Source organism: Salvelinus namaycush, unplaced genomic scaffold, assembly GCF_016432855.1.
Source record: "Salvelinus namaycush isolate Seneca unplaced genomic scaffold, SaNama_1.0 Scaffold2667, whole genome shotgun sequence".
NCBI lineage: Eukaryota > Metazoa > Chordata > Actinopteri > Salmoniformes > Salmonidae > Salvelinus > Salvelinus namaycush.
The window spans coordinates 9,296-30,460 of record NW_024059527.1 but is presented as its reverse complement, the minus strand read 5'-3'; the positions used below and the strand labels follow the sequence as shown (position 1 = coordinate 30,460).

The 21,165-nt window shown below is 41.4% G+C and overlaps 1 protein-coding gene across 1 annotated transcript; it reads left to right on the top strand.

The window, feature by feature from the left end:
* Window positions 1-10,513: 10,513 nt before the first annotated feature.
* LOC120039364 (general transcription factor II-I repeat domain-containing protein 2B-like) lies at window positions 10,514-13,194 on the top strand. Its single transcript, XM_038984790.1, has 2 exons — window positions 10,514-12,486; window positions 12,613-13,194. The coding sequence occupies exons 1-2, from the start codon at window positions 10,670-10,672 to the stop codon at window positions 12,617-12,619; spliced, it is 1,824 nt and encodes a 607-aa protein (XP_038840718.1). The 5' UTR covers window positions 10,514-10,669; the 3' UTR covers window positions 12,620-13,194.
* The last annotated feature ends 7,971 nt before the right edge of the window (window positions 13,195-21,165 follow it).

Here is a 21,165-nt window from a genome sequence, read left to right as displayed (position 1 = left end):
CATCTTAAATATTCCCATTATACTGTAGCTGAGGTGCACCATACCTGGCTGGCTGGCACTCAGTGGGTGTGAGTTTCTCGTCTACTCGCCTCCCTTAGGCTGTCAATCACTCACTGTCTCTGGTCCTGGAGTTTGGGTCAATGTGACAATTAGCAAATTGTCATATACATACTGTATAAAACACAGTGCACATTTCTGAGGAAAAGTGCATTGAAGCGCAGTCACTTATATTTGCCCATGAATGTTTACCTTGTGAATGTTTACCTCTATAGCCTTTTGTCCTGAAAAATACATCAAACTATGATTAACTAGGCAATTATGAGATACATCAAACATGCATACTTGCATGCTTAATCCACTAAAATATGTCACATTCAACGTAAAAGGTCTTAACAGCCCGATTAAAAGGAAGAGAGTCTATACATACCTTAAGAAATTAAAGGCTGACATTGTGTTTTTACAAGAAACACATCTTACAGCCAGTGAACACAAGAAATTGAAGAGGGAATGGGTAGGACAAGTTTTTGCGTCCTCTTTTAACTCCAAAGCAAGAGGAACTGCAATTTTGATAAGTAGACACATCCCCTTCTGCGTCAACAACACCATCTCTGACCCCTCTGGCAGGTTTGTTTTGGTGCAGGGGCATATGTTTTCAGAGTCTTGGACCCTATTGAATATCTATGCTCCTAACTTCGATGACCATATGTTTATTCAGAATGTCTTCCTTCAGGTTGCTCAAGCACCCCCAGGATGGTTACTGGTTGGTGGAGATTTTAATTTTTGTTTAGATACAGTTCTTGATAGGTCCTCTGATAATCCCTCACTTCTTACCAAAGCCAGCAAGCTCACCATGTCATTCATGAAAGATCTCAATTTACTAGACATCTGGAGACAGTTGCACCCACAGGATAGGGACTACTCTTTTTATTCACACCCACACAAGACACACACAGGCATAGACAACTTTTTACTATCGACACAACTGTTTCATAGAGTGTTAGATGTCGAGTATCTCCCCAGATTGCTTAGTGACCATTCTCACCTGGTATTATCAATCTCCATTCCTACCAAGGTAAATGGAGCATATAGATGGAGACTAAATTCTACACTCCTAAAGCAACCTGAATTTTGTGCATTCATCAAAGAGCAGATCAATATTTTCACTTTGACAAACAAACCCTCCGCTCCTGACAGTTTCATTCTTTGGGACACATTGAAGGCCTATCTGAGGGGACAGATCATTTCCTATACTAAAGGGCTGAAGAGAAAACACGGTGCGGAACTGAGTGCCCTTGAATCTGAAATCTCAGAGCTAGAGAAAACCTACCAAAGAGGCCCGACTAAAGATCTATACAGGCTTTTGGTAAATAAAAAACTGAAATATAATATTCTGAACACATATCAAGCTGAGAGGGCCATCACTAAATCAAAACAGCGTTATTACGAGCTTGGAGAGAAAGCTCACAAAGTATTGGCATGGCAACTGAAAGCAGAGGAAAGTAAGAGGACAATTAATGCTATAGAAACTCTTACTAATGAGATATCTTTCGACCCTACTGAAATTAATAATACTTTTAAGAAATACTATGAAGACCTCTACACTTCCCAATCAAGCAATGATCTGTCAGAGATCGACTCCTTTCTCTCCTCTCTCAACCTCCCATGCCTGTCAGAGGAAGACAGCAAGCGCCTGAGTGAACACTTCTCAGTTCCTGAATTGTTGGGGGCCATTAAATCCTTACCTTCTAATAAATCTCCTGGGGAGGATGGCTTCCCTCCAGAGTTCTATAAAGAATTTAGGGAGCTGTTGGTCCCCTACCTTATGGAGGTACTCAAAAAAGCCAGGGAAGACAACTGCTTTCCAGAGTCTTTCTCTCAAGCAGTGATTACTGTAATCCACAAGAAAGGGAAAAATCCACTAAAGTGCGCCTCATATAGACCAATCTCTCTCCTTAACACAGATTGTAAACTGGTCACCAAGATGCTATCTAAGAGACTGGAGTCATGTCTTCCCCTGCTGGTCAACCCAGATCAGACTGGCTTCATAATTAATAGATTGTCCTCCAATAATCTCAGAAGGTTCTTTGATATAATTCACCTTGCTAACAAAAACAAAATACCTAGTGTCGCAGTCTCCCTCGACGCTGAAAAGGCCTTTGATAGGGTTGAATGGCCATACCTCTTTCGCGTCTTGGAAAAGTTTGGTTTAGGTACTGTGTTTGTAAATTTGATAAAATCACTCTACAAATCTCCTAAAGCTAGGATTGCTACCAATGGGATTACTTCCTCCTCTTTCCCTCTCTATAGGGGGAACAGACAAGGCTGCCCAATTAGCCCCCACCTCTTTGCCCTCGCCATCGAACCGTTGGCTGAGGCTATTAGAACGTGCCCTGACATACATGGCTTTGAGATGGGCCCCCATACCCATAAATTATCACTCTTTGCGGACGACCTTATCTTATTTCTAACAAACCCAGAACACTCCCTCTCTCACTTGCAGATCCTACTACAGTGTTATAGTTCTTTCTCTGGATATAAGGTCAATTTTGATAAAAGCGAAATCTTACCGTTGTCTGTCTTTGACCATCATACCATCAAGCACAAGTTTCCTTTTAGATGGTCGCCTTTTAGATGGTCGCCCACCTGAACAACCTCTATAAACTCAATCTGGCCAGTTTGTTGCAAAAGGTGGAGGGTGACCTTTGTAAATGGATGGACTTACCTCTCACTCTACTGGGTAGAATCAATGTAATTAAAATGAATGTCCTGCCCAGATTTCTATATCTGTTTCCATCTCTCCCTATCCCTGTTCCCGCAGCATTCTTTTCCTCTCTCGACAAGCTGACCAGACGGTTTATCTGGCACGGCCAGTTGCAATGTGGCTTTCAGAAGTTAATAGTTGTATCCCACTGGAGAAAATTACTTACCGCTTGAGGAATAAGTTAAATACATTTTACAGAATTTGGCAACCTTTTATTGACTATATGGAGAATCTCCCCCCACATCACATTGAATGAATCTCTATATTATCCTTATATAATGTTTCACACGTAATGTATAATATGTAGCCTACGGCAGGTGACCATATGATCCAATGTCTCATTATAATTTTTTGTATTGTATGTTTGTATATATAATTATAATTTGTTTTATTTTTTCTTTCTTTGTTACGCTCATCTGTTACTGTCACTTTGTCCTATTGTTGTCTAATATCTTTTCACGTTTGTCTTGAATGTTGTTAATTGGAAAATGCAAAAAAAAAAAAAAAAAAAAAAAAAAAAACATGCATACTTGTGCAGACCAGGTGGGCACTGAAGTGGATGAAAACATTCTGAATGCCCTACTATTCAAAACCCAACGTATTGGGCATGGGTATGCAAAGGAGCTCTCCAGGAAGGGAAACTGGGCCTGGAAGTATGCGTCATCTCAAACCAGGTAAATGCCATATTGTCTGTTAGTACTCATCATAATATAACTAATTCCCATTGATTCAATAAAAAATCAGCACTGTAGGGTATTTCAGTTTGGGGACAATAAAGTTCCTCTTATGTTAACTGAAACGCTAAATACAGTCGCTACCTACTGAGCACACACTGGTTGAATCAACGTTGTTTCAACGTCATTTGTCAACGTATTATGATGTGGAATCAAAGTGGAAAATACATTGGATTTGAAAAAAGTCATCAACCAGTACTGTCCATCTCATTTCAACCAGCGTTGTAAACATTGAAATTAGGGTAAAACTTTAACTTAAATACATTGACTTAACCTGACTAACAGGTTGCTACATCAATCATCTGATTTCAACATAATCATCAAAACTATGTATACGTTGAAATTGCGTTGAAAATTCCAGGTAGAAATGTAAAAAATATGTTTTATTTTATTCTGTTATATTGTGTGGTTGAAATGACTCTTCAGTAACCACCCCCTTTTGTGAGAAACCGGTAAATAATAATAGGCTACCTCGGGAGGCAGGTAGCCTAGTGTTTAGAGCTTTGGGCCAGTAAACGATATGCAATGTCTAAATCTGGATTCTCGACAGCTGTCACGACTTCCACCGAAGGTAGTTCCTCTCCCTGTTCAGTCGGCGGTCGGCGTCGCCGGTCTACTAGCCATCACCGATCCCTTTTTCCTTTTCTATTTGTTTTGTCTTTGGTTCTTTTCACACCTGGTTTCATTTTCCTTAATTTCTGTATATATATTTACCCTGTTGCCTGCCTAGGTTTGTGCGGGATTATTCTTTTATTGTGATGTAGCTCGGTGAGGTTATGCCCTATTTCTTGTTTTCACGGATTTAATAAGAGTGTGTTATTGTCGGAGCTTTGTTTGTTCCTCCGTGCTTTAGTACGGGTTCTCTGTTGTCGAGGGCGTTTTACTTTCGGATTCTGCCATACCTGTGTTGGTGGACTTGCCAATTAAAGTACGCTTCTCTGATATCTCTGCTCTCCTGCGCCTGACTCCTTCACCTACCTCATAACGCAACATTATCACAACAGCCTTCTCGCTGGTCACTGCATGAAGAATCATTAACACTCAGGGTGGGGACCGACTGCCAATCTCAGTATGTAGACCCATCATCTCATCATGGCAACTTTTTTAATTGTGGCAGGTAGACCTACATTTGCTGCAGAATAGTCTATGCTACAGTAATATAAAGACAGACTGTGCGTCTAATTTACACATCTCCATCTGGCTTTCGGGAATCACCTTATTTTTTAATTGTAAAGATGTTTTTTTTATTGCAGTTGCAGAGTTTTAAAACTTGTTGCTTCAAATCAATGCACTCTCTCCCAATCTTTCGCTCTTTCCATCAATTCTATTCAGATTGCATCCAAAATAAATAATCCTGTTCAAGATTAATACAGTGCATTTGGATAGTATTCAGACCCCTTTACCTTTTCAAAAAAAAAATCATTACAGCCTTATTCTAAAATATATTTTTAAAAAATTCTCATCAATCTACACACAATACCCCATGACAAAGCAACATGTTTTTGCTAATTTATTAAAAGAAATACCTTATTTACATAAGTATTTAGACCCTTTGCTGTGAGATTAAAAATTGAGCTCAGGAGCATCCTGTTTCCATTGATTATCCTTGAGATGTTTCTACAACTTGATTGGAGTCCACCTGTGGTAAATTCAATTTATTGGGCATAATTTGGAAAGGCACACACCTGTCCCTCAACTGCAGTGTATGATATGCCATTCTGTAGCTCTGAGTCTCTACTTTTATCCAATGTAAAAATAAAAAGACAATTTCAAATGTTGCTACATAAGACCGAATCGAGGAGGTTGGGCACATATGAGAGGTAATGCCTACCTCTTTGTACCCTGCTTAAATTTGGAAACAAGGCGTGTCCGCTTCAGTGACTATCATTTCAACACATTTACACATTGATCAGCTTCCATACATTGGGGTAGACTACCTAAATAAAATTGAATAGTTGAAAGTAACTCCTAACTTTTCTTACGCAAGCTGTATGTGAAAGTACATTCGGAGTGAGGTTTATGCTAATATGGATCAAATTGTTTGGCTAGCTAAACAACAACTGTAACAATGTATTTAAGAGGCAACAAGTGCTCATTGTGCAACTGTATTTATGTTTTCAATAAACATTAGAGATTAAATATAGTTGACATGTCAACAATCTAAGCCAACCCCGTCTGTTTTGCCCCATAGTTGAACATGGGTTGGTTGTTAAACAACCAACCCGTCTATTGACTAGATCACACATTAAACATCTCCAAACACTCCATACTCAGTCCATTAGGTAGCAAACATGGATGTATTCACTAGGAACTCAATTGAAACAAACGGAACGAAACAGGGAGGGACCTACCTGAATTTGTCCAATATAAACTCTTAATTTTGTTGCAAAATGTTTTGGACTAATGATTACACCCCTTGATTAGAAGCATGTGACCCTATTTAACATGTGCTGGGAGAGAAAGTCCCCACCCCGATTTAAGTTTGTTGAGATGCAAGACAATTTCCCGAATTGGACACCTAATAAGAAATTATAAAAAATATATATAAGAGACTAACTGAACATTGAGTTAATGCAACATTGAATTACACTCGATCGGCTTGTGCGTGGCTTAAAACCTTTTCTCAATAGGGGGTGCTGTTTTCACTTTGTAAAAATTTAGTTCCCAAATTAAACTGCCTCGTACTCAATTCTTGCTCGTACAATATGCATATTATTATTACTATTGGATAGAAAACACTCTCTAGTTTCTAAAACCGTTTGAATTATATCTGTGAGTAAAACAGAACTCAAGTTGGAGCAATTTTCCTGTGAGGAAGTGAGAAATCTGAAATAAGGCAGGCTGTTCTGGGGTCAGTTTATTAATTTGCATGTCTTCTATTGGTCGAGATGCACTGCATACGCCTTCCCCTAGATGTCAGCAAATAGTGAGAATTGGAATGGAGTTGCTAGGCAGATCTGAGGCCATATAAATGGGCTGGGAACGTGGGGTCCAGTCTTTTCATCTTTCGCCATGACGCAAGACAGACCTCAGGATGGCGTTCTGGAAAGCTACCGTTATAGGCCTTAGATATATCCGGCTCTGATTTTATTCGATATAGGTGTTAAAGACATCATAATGTTGTTATTTTAAACCGAGTTATATCAGTTTATATCAGTATATTGCGATTTTCGGTATTTTATTTGTGCTGCGTTATGGTGAGTTGGACACGTCTTCGCCACATGGCTAATGTTTACTGCTAATTCCAAAGTTGAAGGCGACAATCTACAACCGAGCAACGATTCCTCTGGACAAAGGACAACTTGCCCAAGATTCTGATGGGAGCTCATCAAAAAGTAAGAAGTATTTATGATGTTAATTCGTTGTTCTGTTGAAAAATGTAAAACTACTGTTCCGCCATTAATTTCGGTGCGGTCTCGCTTTAACGCACGCTGTATGTCGTAGTAACGTTAATTTTAAAAATCTAACACAGCGGTTGCATTAAGAACTAATGTATCTTTCATTTGCTGTCCAACCTGTATTTTTTAGTCAAGTTTATGATTAGTTACTGATTAGATTAGGTGCCTCTCCCAAGATTTCTCCCGACATATTGTTGGCAGCTTGGCTACTATTCTCATTGTATAACCACAATTTGTGCCGCTAAATATGCACATTTTCGAACAAACTCTATATGTATTGTGTAATATGATGTTATAGGACTGTCATCTGAAGAAGTTTGAGAAGGTTAGTGAAAAAATTAATATCTTTTGCTGGTTTATTCGTTATCGCTATTGTTGGCTTGAATCAATGCTGTTGTGTGGTTGGCTATTGTAGTAAGCTAATATAATGCTATATTGTGTTTTCGCTGTAATACACTTAAAAAATCTGAAATATTGGCTGGATTCACAAGATCTTTGTCTTTCATTTGCTGTACGCTGTGTATTTTTCATAAATGTTTTATGATGAGTATTTAGGTAATTCACGTTGGTCTCTGTAGTTATTCTAGTTGCTTTGGTGAGAGTTGTGATGGTGGCTGCAATGTAAAACTATGATTTATACCTGAAATATGCACATTTTTCTAACAAAACATATGCTATACAATAAATATGTTATCAGACTGTCATCTGATGAAGTTGTTTCTTGGTTAGTGACTATTTATATCTTTATTTGGTCGAAATTGTGATAGCTACCTATGCAGGAAAAAAATGGTGGAAAAAAAAGTTGTCTTTTGCTATCGTGGTTAGCTAATAGAAATACATATTGTGTCTTCCCTGTAAAACATTTTAAAAATCAGAAATGATGGCTGGATTCACAAGATGTGTATCTTTCATCTGGTGTCTTGGACTTGTGATTTAATGATATTTAGATGCTAGTATTTACTTGTGACGCTATGCTAGGCTATGCTAGTCAGCTTTTTTACTGATGGGGGTGCTCCCGGATCCGGGATTGTGATGAAGTAGAAGTTAATGCATGAGGCAATACAGAAGTGCCTACTCACTGAATCAATGGGCCTAGCTGCAAAATATGCACAACAGCTGGGGGCTGTATCAAGAGGGCGCAGTGCAGCAGCAGTACAGGATAGAAAAAAGGGGGCACCATGGAAAGCAGGGTCATCACCCATCTGAATGCTGGGCAAAGAAGCTGACATGATGCCATTGTGAAAAGAAAGGACACATTGAGCGAGCTTGTAAAAGAAATAGAGAGAAACCAGCGAAGGACAGCTATAAGGAAATATCTGGAAAAGGAAACACAGACAGCTGCACCCCAAGAAGAAACACCTGCATGCTATAAAGCAGGACCAGTCACGCAACAGTGGCATAGACTTTGTGGAGGAGCTACCGATCAAGGTATTGACAGTAAATCGACACTCTACAGCCAATGGTGTCACAACACCATTGGGAGGACAACCAAAAAATATGTAAATTGATACTGGAGCAGCTGTCTCACTTATGTCAGAAAAACTATAAAAAATAAGGCTGACCCACCTTTCACAGACACATGCAAAAATTCACACTGAGAGATTGTCCCCATGACGGAAAGGCAGAGGTCCTGCTGGAACTAAACCGATAAAAAGCCAAACTTCCCATCTATGTGGTCAAGGTGCTGATGTGCCGACCATGGTTTGAAAAGATTTGTCTGGACTGGGCGAAGGTGAATCAATGTCAGTTGAAGAAACAGGGTTGTCAGCTGTGCTGACTCGACATGCAGTTGTTTTTAAGGATGAACTGGCTCCATTTACCTGTGTGGAGATTAAGGTGAACATAATCCCGTACTGATGGTGGAACAATACCCGCTTCCTCCAATTATCGGGGAACTACGCGCAAGGTAGGCTGGTGGAAAGCAATACAGCAAGATTGATCTCAATAAAGCCTTCCTGCAGCTGCATGTAGATGAAGAGTCACAAAAGTACCTCACCATCACTACCCACATGGGACTCTACTGATACCGCCACTTGCCTTTTGGAATCACGTTGGCATTTGCCTTGTTCCAGAGGTCCATGGATCAGGTCCTGAGCGACCACCCTAAGTCATATTGTTACCTTGATGAAATCCTCATCACAGGAAAGGATGGCGAGGAGCAACTACTGAACCTTTAAAAGGGTGGCAGGTAGGGCGGAAGGTAGCCTAGTGGTTAACAGTGTTGGACCAGTAACCGAAAGGTTCCAGGTTTGAATCCCCGAGCCAACTAAGTGAAAAATCCTAGTTAACCCTAGTTGCTCTGGATAGGAGCGTCTGCTAAATCGACTTGAAGACTAAGGCTTACGTGTTTGCAATTAGAGAAGTGCAACTTTTTCAAGCATTGGAGTGCAGTGGAGTCCTTAGGCCATTTGATTGATGCTGGTGGTCTCCACACAGCCCCATAGAAAGTGACAGTCATTGCAGGAGGCTCCTGCTCCTGAGAAAGTCAGCCAGCTGCGGCCTTTCCTTGGCGTCCTGAACGACTACGGCGAGTTCATCCGGCAGCTGAAGCCTTTGCATGAGCTAATGAGAGAGAGCAAACCCTGGTTGTTTACAAAGGAGTGTGACACTACTTTCAAGAAAGGCAGCATTGATTGATAAGGTGTTGACTCACTTTGACCCGTTCCACTGGCCTGCAACGCTTCCCTATACGGAGTTTGGGCCGTCGTGTCAGACAGCACATCTGCAGGAGAAGCCCATTGCTTTCACGTCAAGGACTGAAATACCCTTATTATCTTATCTTCGGGATCGCCTACCTGTTCGGAGATGTTTGGATATCTCGGACTGCCTGAGCAGATAGTCACGGATAATGGCAATCTTTTGTTTCCAAGGAGATGGAAAATTTCCTCCAGAGCAATGGAATCAAATACTTCCTCTCAAGTCCTTATCATCCATCCACTCATAGACTTGAAGAGTGAAGGGTTCAGACAAACATGCACTCAAGGCATCCAGAAGTGAAGCACCACTAAAGTATTGTAATACCCCTCATTCAACAACTGGAACGTTCCCTGCTTATCTGCTCATGAAAAGACATCTCAGGACTGGCCTGTTGAGGCCAATGCCCACCAAAACGTTGGTGTAAAACAAGCAGCAAGACCAAGTCAACCAGCCAGCTAAACGGTATAAAGACAGACAGTTCACTGTTGAAGATCCAGTCCTCACACACAACTACACCACTAAAGAAAGGTGGCCACCCGCAACTGTTCTCAAAAGACTTGGCCTGTCTCATACAGTCTGCACCCAAGACAACCAGACCTGGCAGAGACATGTTGACCAGTTGCTCCCACGAGAACCTGCAGCTACAATCCCTGAAGCAGAGGCACCTTCACAAGCGAGCTGACGCACCACCAGAACAAGTCAGTAACCGTACCAGCTTCTTCTTCACTGCCGCCAACAGAGGCTACACCTCCAACTGCACCTGAGGCTCAGCCTGTGACTGAGCCTGATCCCGGGTTACATCGCAACCCACCTAGAGAAAGAGAACCTCCTGAATGTTATACATAGTGCTAACCCTGGAAGCAAGGGGCATAATAATTATCTTAGGGTTTAGAGCACATGTGTCAAACTCAAGGCCCGCGAGAGCTTAAAAGTTTTGAGTGTCTAAAAATAAATACCAAAAAATAAATTAAGAGCGTGCTTTGACCAAAAACTACATTCCCACAATGCCTTTCGACTACGCTAGCCACGGCAGTGTCCATGCCAACGAGTGGAATTGAGATATAAATAATGATCCCAAAATGTCCAGAAAGAGAAAAGTTGATGCAGACGGAAGACTGTTTCAAGAAAGATGGGAAGGCGAATACTTGTTTGTGCTTCAAGGAGAAAGACCGGTATGTCTTTTGTGTTACGAGGCGGTGTCGGTTGTCAAAGAGTACAATCTGCGTCGACATTTTGACACCAAACACGGAGCTAAGTACGCTAAAGCTAGCCTTCAAGAAAAGCAACAAATTGCCCAAGAATTAAAAGGCAAACTGCGGTCGCAGCAGAGTTTGTTCATGAAATCCACAGCCAAAAACGAGGCCGCGGTGAAAGCTAGCTTCATTGTGGCTGAAGAAATCGCCCACGCTTCCAAGTCTTTTTCAGAGGGAGCGTTTTTGAAGCAGTGCATGCTGAAGGTCTGTGAGCAGGTGTGTCCCGACCAGTTACAGACTTTTAAAAATGTCAGTTTATCAAGAAACACCATCGCCGACCGAGTGAAGGAACTAGCAGAAAATCTTACAACACAGCTGGCCGAGGAGACACGCAGCTACACAGCTTTTTCATTAGCTGTTGATGAAAGCACAGATAACACGGACACAGCGCAGTTATCAATTTTTATTAGAGGCGTAAAGTCGGACCTCTCTATCACTGAGGAGCTGTTGGATGTGGCTGCAATGCATGGGACCACGACGGGACAGAACATTTTTGATGCGGTAGAGAAGTCCGTAAGTAAAAATGCATTGCAGTGGGAAAACTTGGTAGGATTAACTACAGACGGTGCACCGGCAATGTGTGGAGGAAAAGTGGGCTTGGTTGGACTAATGAAGGGGAAAATGCAAAAAATGAACTGTCACATGCCTTTGATAACGTATCATTGCATTATCCATCAAGAAGCTTTGTGTGGGAAGGTGCTGGGGATGGAGGACATTGTGACCACAGTCATGAAAACAGTGAACTTCATTCGGGCGCGTGGCCTGAATCACCGTCAGTTCCAGCAGTTTTTGCTGGAGATGGGCTCGGAACACGGGGATGTGCTGTACCATACAGAAGTGCGGTGGCTGAGTAGGAGCAAAGTCCTCAAGCGATTTTTCGAGCTCAGGAAAGACATTGCTCTTTTTATGCAGAGTAAAGGAAAACTCATGTCTGAACTATCAGATCCAAAGTGGATGTGTGACTTTGCTGTGTTGTGTGACATAACCGACCATCTCGCCCAGCTGAATCAGAAGCTGCAGGGACGCAAACAAGTCATCACGCAGATGTCCGACACGATCACGGCTTTCCAGCGTAAATTGGACTTATGGATGTGGCAAGTGAAACAGGACAATCTTGTTCACTTTCCTGTTTGTCAGAGCATGTCAGCCTCATTTCCCGAGACTTTTTCATGTGCTCAGTTGGCTACCAAACTGAGCTGGTTAAAGACTGAGTTTGATCGGCGCTTCTCTGACTTCAGAGCACAACAGTCTGGCTTTGACATCTTTGCCAATCCTTTCACCACCGATGTCTGCACTGCACCCCAACACCTTCAGATGGAGCTAATTGAGCTTCAAAGCGACAGTGGCCTGAGAGCAAAGTTTCAGGATGCTACAATCCAGGACTTTTACCGTCTGCTGCCTCCTGGTTTGATGCCACAGCTTCGACTTCATGCTGCCCGTGTTCTGTCCATGTTTGGGAGCACCTATCTGTGCGAACAGTTTTTTTCCATAATGAATCTGAACAAAAACAAGCACAGATCACGCCTCACGGATGACAACCTCCATGCTGTTCTACGCATTGCCTCAGCACAGGACCTAAAACCAGACATTGACACACTGGTAACGGGAAAACGGTGTCAGACATCTGGTCAGAAAACACACAGGCAAGCATTTAAAAAAAAACTTAATTAAAATATAATAAAATGTAATTCAACCAAGAAGAAGAACAGTTAAACTGTGTGCAATTTAATGATTGTGCTTGCATTTTGTTTTGTGTTTATCATTTTCAGAACATGATCAATCGATAGTAGAGAGAGAATCCACTTGGTGTGTTCAAGGACAGGCAGCATCTCCTCATCAAAGACTAACCGAAAAACTTGACCAATATAGTTGTGAACTGAGTCAACCTTTATTTTGGTATTTTTAGTTGATTACATATTATTTATGTGTAGCTGCTGTAGTAATTATTTAATGTTTGCAGGTTTATGTGTGTATGCAGACAAATTGTTGTCATCAAACCATCAGTTGGGTGCACGGCTGTGTGCAGCCTTTTTTTGTAAAATGCTACATGTGTCATACATGTTCTTTGCAGCTCAGTTTTATGTTATTTTTCTTTATTCACTTGGACAGTTTGATCCTTCATTAATGGAGTTATGTGGGTTTTCATAAGCTGACAAAATTTAAAAGGATTTATGTTAGAGCTACAAGCAAACATATATTTTCTATGCAACTGTAATTGTCACTTGAATAAGTTATAATAAATAATGAGTTATTTAACATTAAGGAGGAGTTACATTTATTTTACATTACATTCGATTACATTTATAAGTTACATCTGGCCCTTTGAGGACAGCCATTATGCTGATGTGGCCCTCGGTGAAAATGAGTTTGACACCCCTGGTTTAGAGGGATGTTTAGGCAGTCTACCCTCTCTCACAAGTTAGAGAAAGTTTAGTTTACTTATGTTAATGTGGACATGCCATTTAAGGGGGAGGAAATACTGTATTTTATATATTGGGACTAATTATTTATGTACTATGTGGGTTTCTGAAGCCGTAGTTCTAACGCTAAGCATTATGGGTATTGAAGTCGGTTGTTAAAGGGACTTCCTGAAGTAATGTAAGACACATAACTTTTCAGTAAAACACTCGTTGCATCTAAAACGATGTATCCGTCTCGGTCCCCATTCCCGAGTCTAAAGTTAATCCGAAGAGTCAAGATACAACATGGCCCTTTTGTATAAACTCCCCAGTCCCTGCTAATGACAAGCATACTCTTAACATTATGCTGCCACGGCAATACTTGAAAATACAGAGGATCAACAACATCGCATTCACTCCATATTAATGGCTGTCTGAAACAGAAAAAAGAAGGAAGCCAACTTTTTATTTAACTAGGCAAGACAGTTGAGGACTAATTCTTATTTACAATGATGGCCTAGGAACAGTGGGTTAACTGCCTTGTTCAGAGACAGAATTACAGATTTTTACCTTGTCAGCTCAGGGATTCGATCCACCAACCTTTCGGTTATTGGCCCAACGCTCTAACCACTAGGCTACCTGCCGCCCCTTAACTAATCCTAAATACAGTCCTTTTGCCCTCAAACCTCCAGTTTCTATATGGCACGCTGGGCACTCCTATTACTTCTATGAGGTGTTTGTCTGTGAGTTGTAGTTATATGTCCTAGAAACTGTGACTTTACCATAGATATAGCTCACTGCCATCACAGCTGATGGAGAGAGGGCTGGCCATGTGGCAGAGGATGTGGAATAAGTTCATCTCCGAGAACTCACAGAGAAATCCCTGAGCAGTCGAGGACGGGACATTATCAAAACTACACTGATGTCAATTCAGCTTATATGATGTCAATGCAGACAAATATTAATTTGTTAATTTAAAGAAAAAAAAGAAGAAAAAAAAGAAATGTTTCTAAGAGGTGAGAAGAGACCAATTAGGCAAACCATTGGAGCTGTGGTCATCCACCAGTATGATGTCTTTGAGCAGGCGTTGGGGGGTCTTGTCTATGATGCTGCGGACGGCTCTCTTGATGATTGACAGGGCCTCGTCCAAGTAGATCAACACCACGCTGATGGTGGGCAGGTCATGGGGGTACTGGTGATTAGCACACCTGACAAACACAACAAACACATTTGGTCCACCTCGTAACATTCATTCACTTCACGAAAGCTGCTGTTTCACTCTTAAAGTTAGAAAAATGATTTACTTAGGATCGCGAGTATCAGGGAGTTCCCTGTTCAGGGGTAGTCTGTCACTCAGGAAGGCGTTGTATCCATACATCTGAAACAGCCCCTCTGCCTCTTTCTGCTCCTCCTCTGAGAGCTCATCACCCCAGCTTGTAAACAGAGCTGAGTTGGGGTACAACTTCTTCACCACCTTCCTCTTCTTCTTGACCTCGGGAGCCTTCACAACCTGCCCCTCTTTCAGACTGATCCCGTTGTTGATTGACTTCACTGTGGACAAACATGACAGCTGCTCATCAAACTATAATTAATTGGTTATTACTGTATAATTCAGATTGTTTAAGGCTGCCAAATCAATGAAATACAGGTGGCTAGTTGAGCCACATAAGTCACTCCTTTTGATACTGTACAAACAAAGCATGAACTTATTTGCACTGTTTGCATTAGCTTTTTAAAAGTTGATTAATAAGACTTGATCTGCCTTGGAGGATTACCTTGACATAACTGTAAAAGTAAAGTAAACAATGTGGACAACTTTGGCACACAGATGTTGATAGAAAAATGTTACAAATTTTGTGCAACAATCAACAGTATACAGTATTAAAGAACAATCTAAAATTATTATGGGCCATATTTGTTTGATTTGATCTAACCCTTTATCAGTTTATTCAACTCTTTAATTGAGAACAGATTCGCTTCTACAATAATCACTGTGAAGTGTGAAATAACTTTCTGGGATCAACTCTACATGTAGGTTTAGGCTAGATTCTAATGTGTTCTCAAATCCTCCCCTCTAAATCTGCCCTACCATCTAGAACAGTGGCAGACTGCAGTCCAGGTACAGTACGTGGACAGAGCTACTGCCATTTCCCTTCCAGGTAAGTCACAGTTAAATGAAGGAGATTGAGACTTACACAGCTTCTCAATGTGAGCCTCCATCTTCTCCAGCCTCTTGAGCATGTCCTGGCCCCTGGACGAGTCATTCTGATGGGCCCTCTGCAGTCTCTCCCCATGAGAATGAACCTCCCACTTAATGGATGTGATGTAGCGTATTCCAGCAGCCATGGCCAGCAAAGGGGCCAGCCCTCGGACCCAGCCTAGCCTCATCATCCCTCTGAGTGTAAGCGCTCAGCCTGGGGATACAGACAGGATGACTTTCCTCTCTCACTCTCTCACTGAGATCCAGGCTCGCCTGAAAGGAGGGAGGGGTGATGTAAGACATTTCCAACTGAACAAAAGAGAAGAGCAGTCGCAGATCGTCAATCAAAAATCTATTTGGTTTATTACAAGTTGCAACAGGGAGAAAACTCCAGCCCAGAAGCAGAGAACACATCTAACTGGCCTTCTCTGAGAACACCCTTATATCCTAATCAGCGTACAACTGTTCTGTAAACACCATCCCGACAGGCTTGTAGGAAGTCAAAACAGAAGGCAGTGACTTTGTCAGCAGCTACAGAATCACATTGTTTCACACAATATAATAATAATCAGTGTATCCTCTGTCCTTGTACCTCCAGTCTGGCGTCAACCTTATCAGCAGTTATGAGTTTAATCCATAACATACAGCCTCTAGTCTAGTGACCATCAACCCAAGTGTTACAAACAAAACACTGGAAATCACATGTATAACAGAAACTCCAAATATACTAACATTTTTGTTGAGCCCTCTAATTTAAATATGAACTTTTGTCATCTTAAATATTCCCATTACAGGTGAGGTGCACAATACCTTGCTGGCTGGCTGGCACTCAGAGGGTGTGAGTTTCTTGTCACTCTCCTCCCCTAGACCAGTGGACCTCTCCTTGCTGTCAATCACTCACTGTCCCTGGTCCTGGAGTTTTGGTCAATATGATAATTGGCAAAATGATGTGTAAATGTGTAAAACACAGGGCTTTTCAGATGAAAAGTGCACTGAAGCAAATAGTCACTTATATTTGTCTTAGGCCCATGAATGTGTTCCTTGTAACTTTATAGCCTTTTGTACTGAAAAATATATCAACAATGATAAACTAGGCAATAAGGAGATACATCAAACATACATACTTGCGCAGACCAGGTGGGCATTGAAACGGATGAAAGAGAAGGGAAACGGGGCCTGGAAGTTTGCGCCATCTCAAACTAGGTAAATGCCACGTTGTCTGTCAACACCTGTAATAATATAACTAATTCCCATTTGATTCAATAAAAAAAGCACTGTAGGGTATTTCAGTTTGGGGACAATAAAGTTCCTCTTAACACTGGTTGCACACACTGGTTGAATCGTAATTTGCCAACGTTTGTTTTCATCTAATTTCAACCAGCGTTGTAAACATTGAAATTGGGGTAAGACTTCAACCTAAATACATTGACTTAACCTGACTATCAGGTTGTTACATCAATCTAATTTCAACATAATCATCAGAACTATGTATACGTTCAAATTACGTAGAAAATTCCAGGCAGAATTTTTTAAAATGTTATTTATCATATTCCGTTATATTGGGTGGTTGAAATTATGTTGAATTTTATATTTGATTATACACATGTTATTTTACCTTGTTTCAATGTTGATAGTAAAATGCTATGTTTGAAGCAGCATCATTCTTTCAACATCATGCCATCATCCAAAATAAATAGGTATATTAAAATAAAATGTGAAGCCACATTGCAACTATTCTTGCCTGAACAGTGACTCCTACTGGTATATGTGACCCGTTTCAAGAAGCTAGGCGTATGTCATACGTCACTACATCACTACTTCAAACAGGAGAATGTGGAGAATGGAGAATGTGGAGTGTTGAAATTGTGGTGGGAACCATGAACGGCTTTGAAGTGTCCGACGAGGGTGAAGGTGAAAGAGGTGGCTAGAGTCAGGGCTAGTCAGAGCATCTCATATGCAGAAGGGTTGAGGGATTGAGTGGTCCTGAAGAGTTCATGGTGGTGGATAGGGCTTCTCTGTAGGCGGCAGGGGTTGCCTCTCACCAGAAGGATCCAGAAATGTTACATGTCAAGAAGGTGGACTTTGTAGCATTTATAGCTATGGTGGTTAATTGTACTGCCAAAGTGGAGAGGAAGTCCAGGAAAATAGACATCATTGTGTATGCGGCAGAAAGGACTGAAGGACTTCTCGGCGGAGGAGTTGCATGGAGTATTGTCACGTGCCGTACCACCCTCTCAGGCCCCAGAGCACAAGAAGGGAGATATATGGAGATTTGAAGGAAGGAAGAAGTGGGACTTTTATTTATGTAGTATTTTTAGTTGTGTGGATTAAGTTAGTTTTCCCCCATCACTTATGGATTTATTTTTATTTTTCAACCCTGTCCAGTTGGTGGCAGTAATGCAACTTTTGGTTGCCAACCGCTATTTAAAAACCACAGAAGAAGAAGTCCCACTCTTGCAGGAACAGGAAATGAAGGTGACTGGTCGACATGTCAGTCAGGAAATGGGTGGGGAATTTTCTACACTGACTTTTTACCTGGGCTTTGCTCTGTTAAGAATTGGACTAAGTATTTAACGTTATGTGGGTTTCTGCATTCATATTTCTAACTCTAAGCACTATGAAAGTCGGTTGTTAGAGGTACTTCCTTAAGTAATGTAAGAAACACAACTTTTCAGTAAAGCACTCATTGCATCTACAAGTATTTCTTCGTTTCCGTCCCCATCACTGAGTGAGTTTAAAGTTCATCTGAAGAGTCAAGATACAACAAAGAAACTGCCGACGAGGTTTAGACGGATTAATGCAGCCTTTTTCCCTGCATGACGACGAGTGAATAAAAATAAAAACGGAGAGACAGAAAGTAAAAGTTAGTTAGCTAACAAGGAGGGGATTCGATTAATGCCCCGGGCTCCAAACAAAAGTGACGTAGGTTAAGCACGTGGAGTAATGCACCATGCTGCATTGTTGATCACTATGACCTAGCGGCACAGATTACCGTTCGATTTGAGCAGGGAGCGCCTCCCGCACCGTCTTCACCCGGTCACGTGACGGGCCAAAGCCTGGTTCAACCTGGGGCAGCTTAATCGAACTTCGTCAAGTATAAGAACATCACGGACAAAACTGTAAATAAAGAGTGAAAACAGGAGGAGAAAGTAAACTAGTAAAAGGAATTTACTATCAAACGTGAAAAACAAGAAGGAAAGGTGATACCTTTCAAGGACCTCAAACAAATATATTCACTTCCAGGCTTTTCATGATCTGCGTTAAAAACGTATGGTGTACCATGGGATGCGCCCGTAACATCCCACCTAATGCTTACATGGATAGACCCTTCATTAACTTCTAAAATGGTCTCTGCCACTTATGATTGCCTGCTGACTGTTAAATGCGCTACATTGGGTATCTCTCTAGCATGGAACCGCGAAATGCAGGGATTGGGGCACGACCTGAATTGGGATACCATTTGGGAAAATGTATTTGTTACCTCTAAAAACCCAGCACATCAGTTTATACATTATACGTTTATACATAGAAGTTATGCAACCCCATTTAGACGTTTTAAGATTAAGATGATTCCAACTCCAATGTGTGATAGATGCCGTATGAATGCTGTTGGAACACTAATGCACATGTTTCGGGAATGTCCTGTGGTGTCCCAGTTCTGGTCACATGTTTCAGATTTCCTTACAAAAATTATGGGTTTCCCTGTGAACAAAGTTACACCTTTATATTTGTTGAATGATGACTCTTCACTTCTATTGCAACTGGTTCAGAAAATAATAATTTATGCGGGGTTAACAGCAGCAAAGGTTATCCTTAGTGCTTAGATTACCCCTACAATCCTCTCGCCTCAAACATGGTTATCATATTTTCAAGATATTGTTTGTGTAGAGCGATCAGTGGCCGTGATAAACAAAGCTCAGGCAAATATAGTTGAGGCATTGGATGTATTATGCAAAAACTTATCAGATATCAACAACTCTTGACCAAGCAATGGACCTACATGGTAGGGGAGTGGGTGGACGACATTTTATTTTCTGAGAATAATGTAGAATATGTTTTATTGTAAACTCTACTTCCGTTCTGTCAATGTCATATTGTGCACTGAAATAATTGACTCCTGACAGTATGTAAATAGTTGTATTGTATGTTAATCCAACCTTGTGTGTTGTATATTGTGAAGAAAAAAAAATGTTGATCACAAAAAAAAGGACAGTGATAAAATGCCTCTAACTGGAGCACTTGGTTAGTTTGAGTAAAACAGTGGATCAATAGAGTCCTTACCTGGGATGTTTGGGATTTTTTTGTGACAGTCAATGGCATTAAAGATGGAGCTGAAACTTTTAGCTCGCTAAGGAGCTTGGTCCAGATGGAGAAACCAGGTGACCAGTCATTTTTGGACATTGTGAAAACCTTGGAAGGACATTTTTGTCCCAACCCACTTGTAATCATAGAGAGATTCAGGTTTCACAAACGGAACCAAGAGGAGGGTGAATCCATTGTCCAATATGTTGCAGTACTAAGTTTAATGCAACATTGAATGACACTCGATCGGCTTGTGTGTGGCTTATTGCGTGAGGCAATACAGAAGTGCCTACTCACTGAATCAATGGAGCTAGCTGCAAAATATGCACAACAGCTGGGGGCTGTATCAAGAGTGCACAGTGCAGCAGCAGTACAGGATAGAAAAAAGGGGGCACCATGGAAAGCAGGGTCATCACCCATCTGAATGCTGGGCAAAGGAGCTGACATGACGCCATTGTGAAAAAAAAGGACACATTTAGCGAGCTTGTAAAAGAAATAGAGAGAAACCAGCGAAGGACATCTATAAGGAAATATCTGGAAAAGGAAACACAGCCAGCTGCACCCCAAGAAGAACCACCTGCATGCTATAAAGCAGGACCAGTCACGCAACAGGGACACAGAGACTGTAGAGGAGCTACCAATCAAGGTATTGACAGTAAAAGGAGACTCTACAGCCAACGGTGTCACAACACCATTGGGAGGACAGCCAATAAAAAAGGCAGAGGTCCTGTGCTGGTGGAACTAAACTGACAAAAAGCCTGTACTCCCCATCTATGTGGTCAAAGCGCTGATGGGCCAGCCATAGTTTGAAAAGATTTGTCTGGACGAAGGTGAATGCAGTGTCAGTTGAAAAAACAGGGTTGTCAGCTGTGCTGACTCGACATGAAGCTGTTTTTAAGGATGAACTGGGAAGTATGAACTGGGAAGTATGAACAAGATTTCAGTGAAACTATAGCTCAAGCCAGTCTCTCAGCCAAAGTTCATGAAGGTCAGAAAAGTTCCAGAATTATGCCGTCAAACCGAAGGTGAATTCTGACATACAATGGATGGTCAATATTGGAATCCTAGGGACGGTCCCACACAGTGAGTGGGCCACACCTTTAGTCCATGTGATCAAGCGTGATGGCTCTGTTCACCTGTGTGGAGATTTCAAGGTGACCATTAATTCTGTACTGATGGTGAAACAATACCCACTTCTGATTATCCAGGAACTATGCGTAGGGTTGGCTGGTGGAAATAAATTCAGCAAGATTGATCTCAACAATGCCTTCCTTAACTTCTCTAGGGTATGTGGGACGGTAGCGTCCCACCTCGTCAACAGCCAGTGAAACTGCAGGGCGCCAAATTCAAACAACAGAAATCCCATAATTTAAATTCCTCAAAGTATTTTACACCATTTTAAAGATACACTTGTTGTAAAT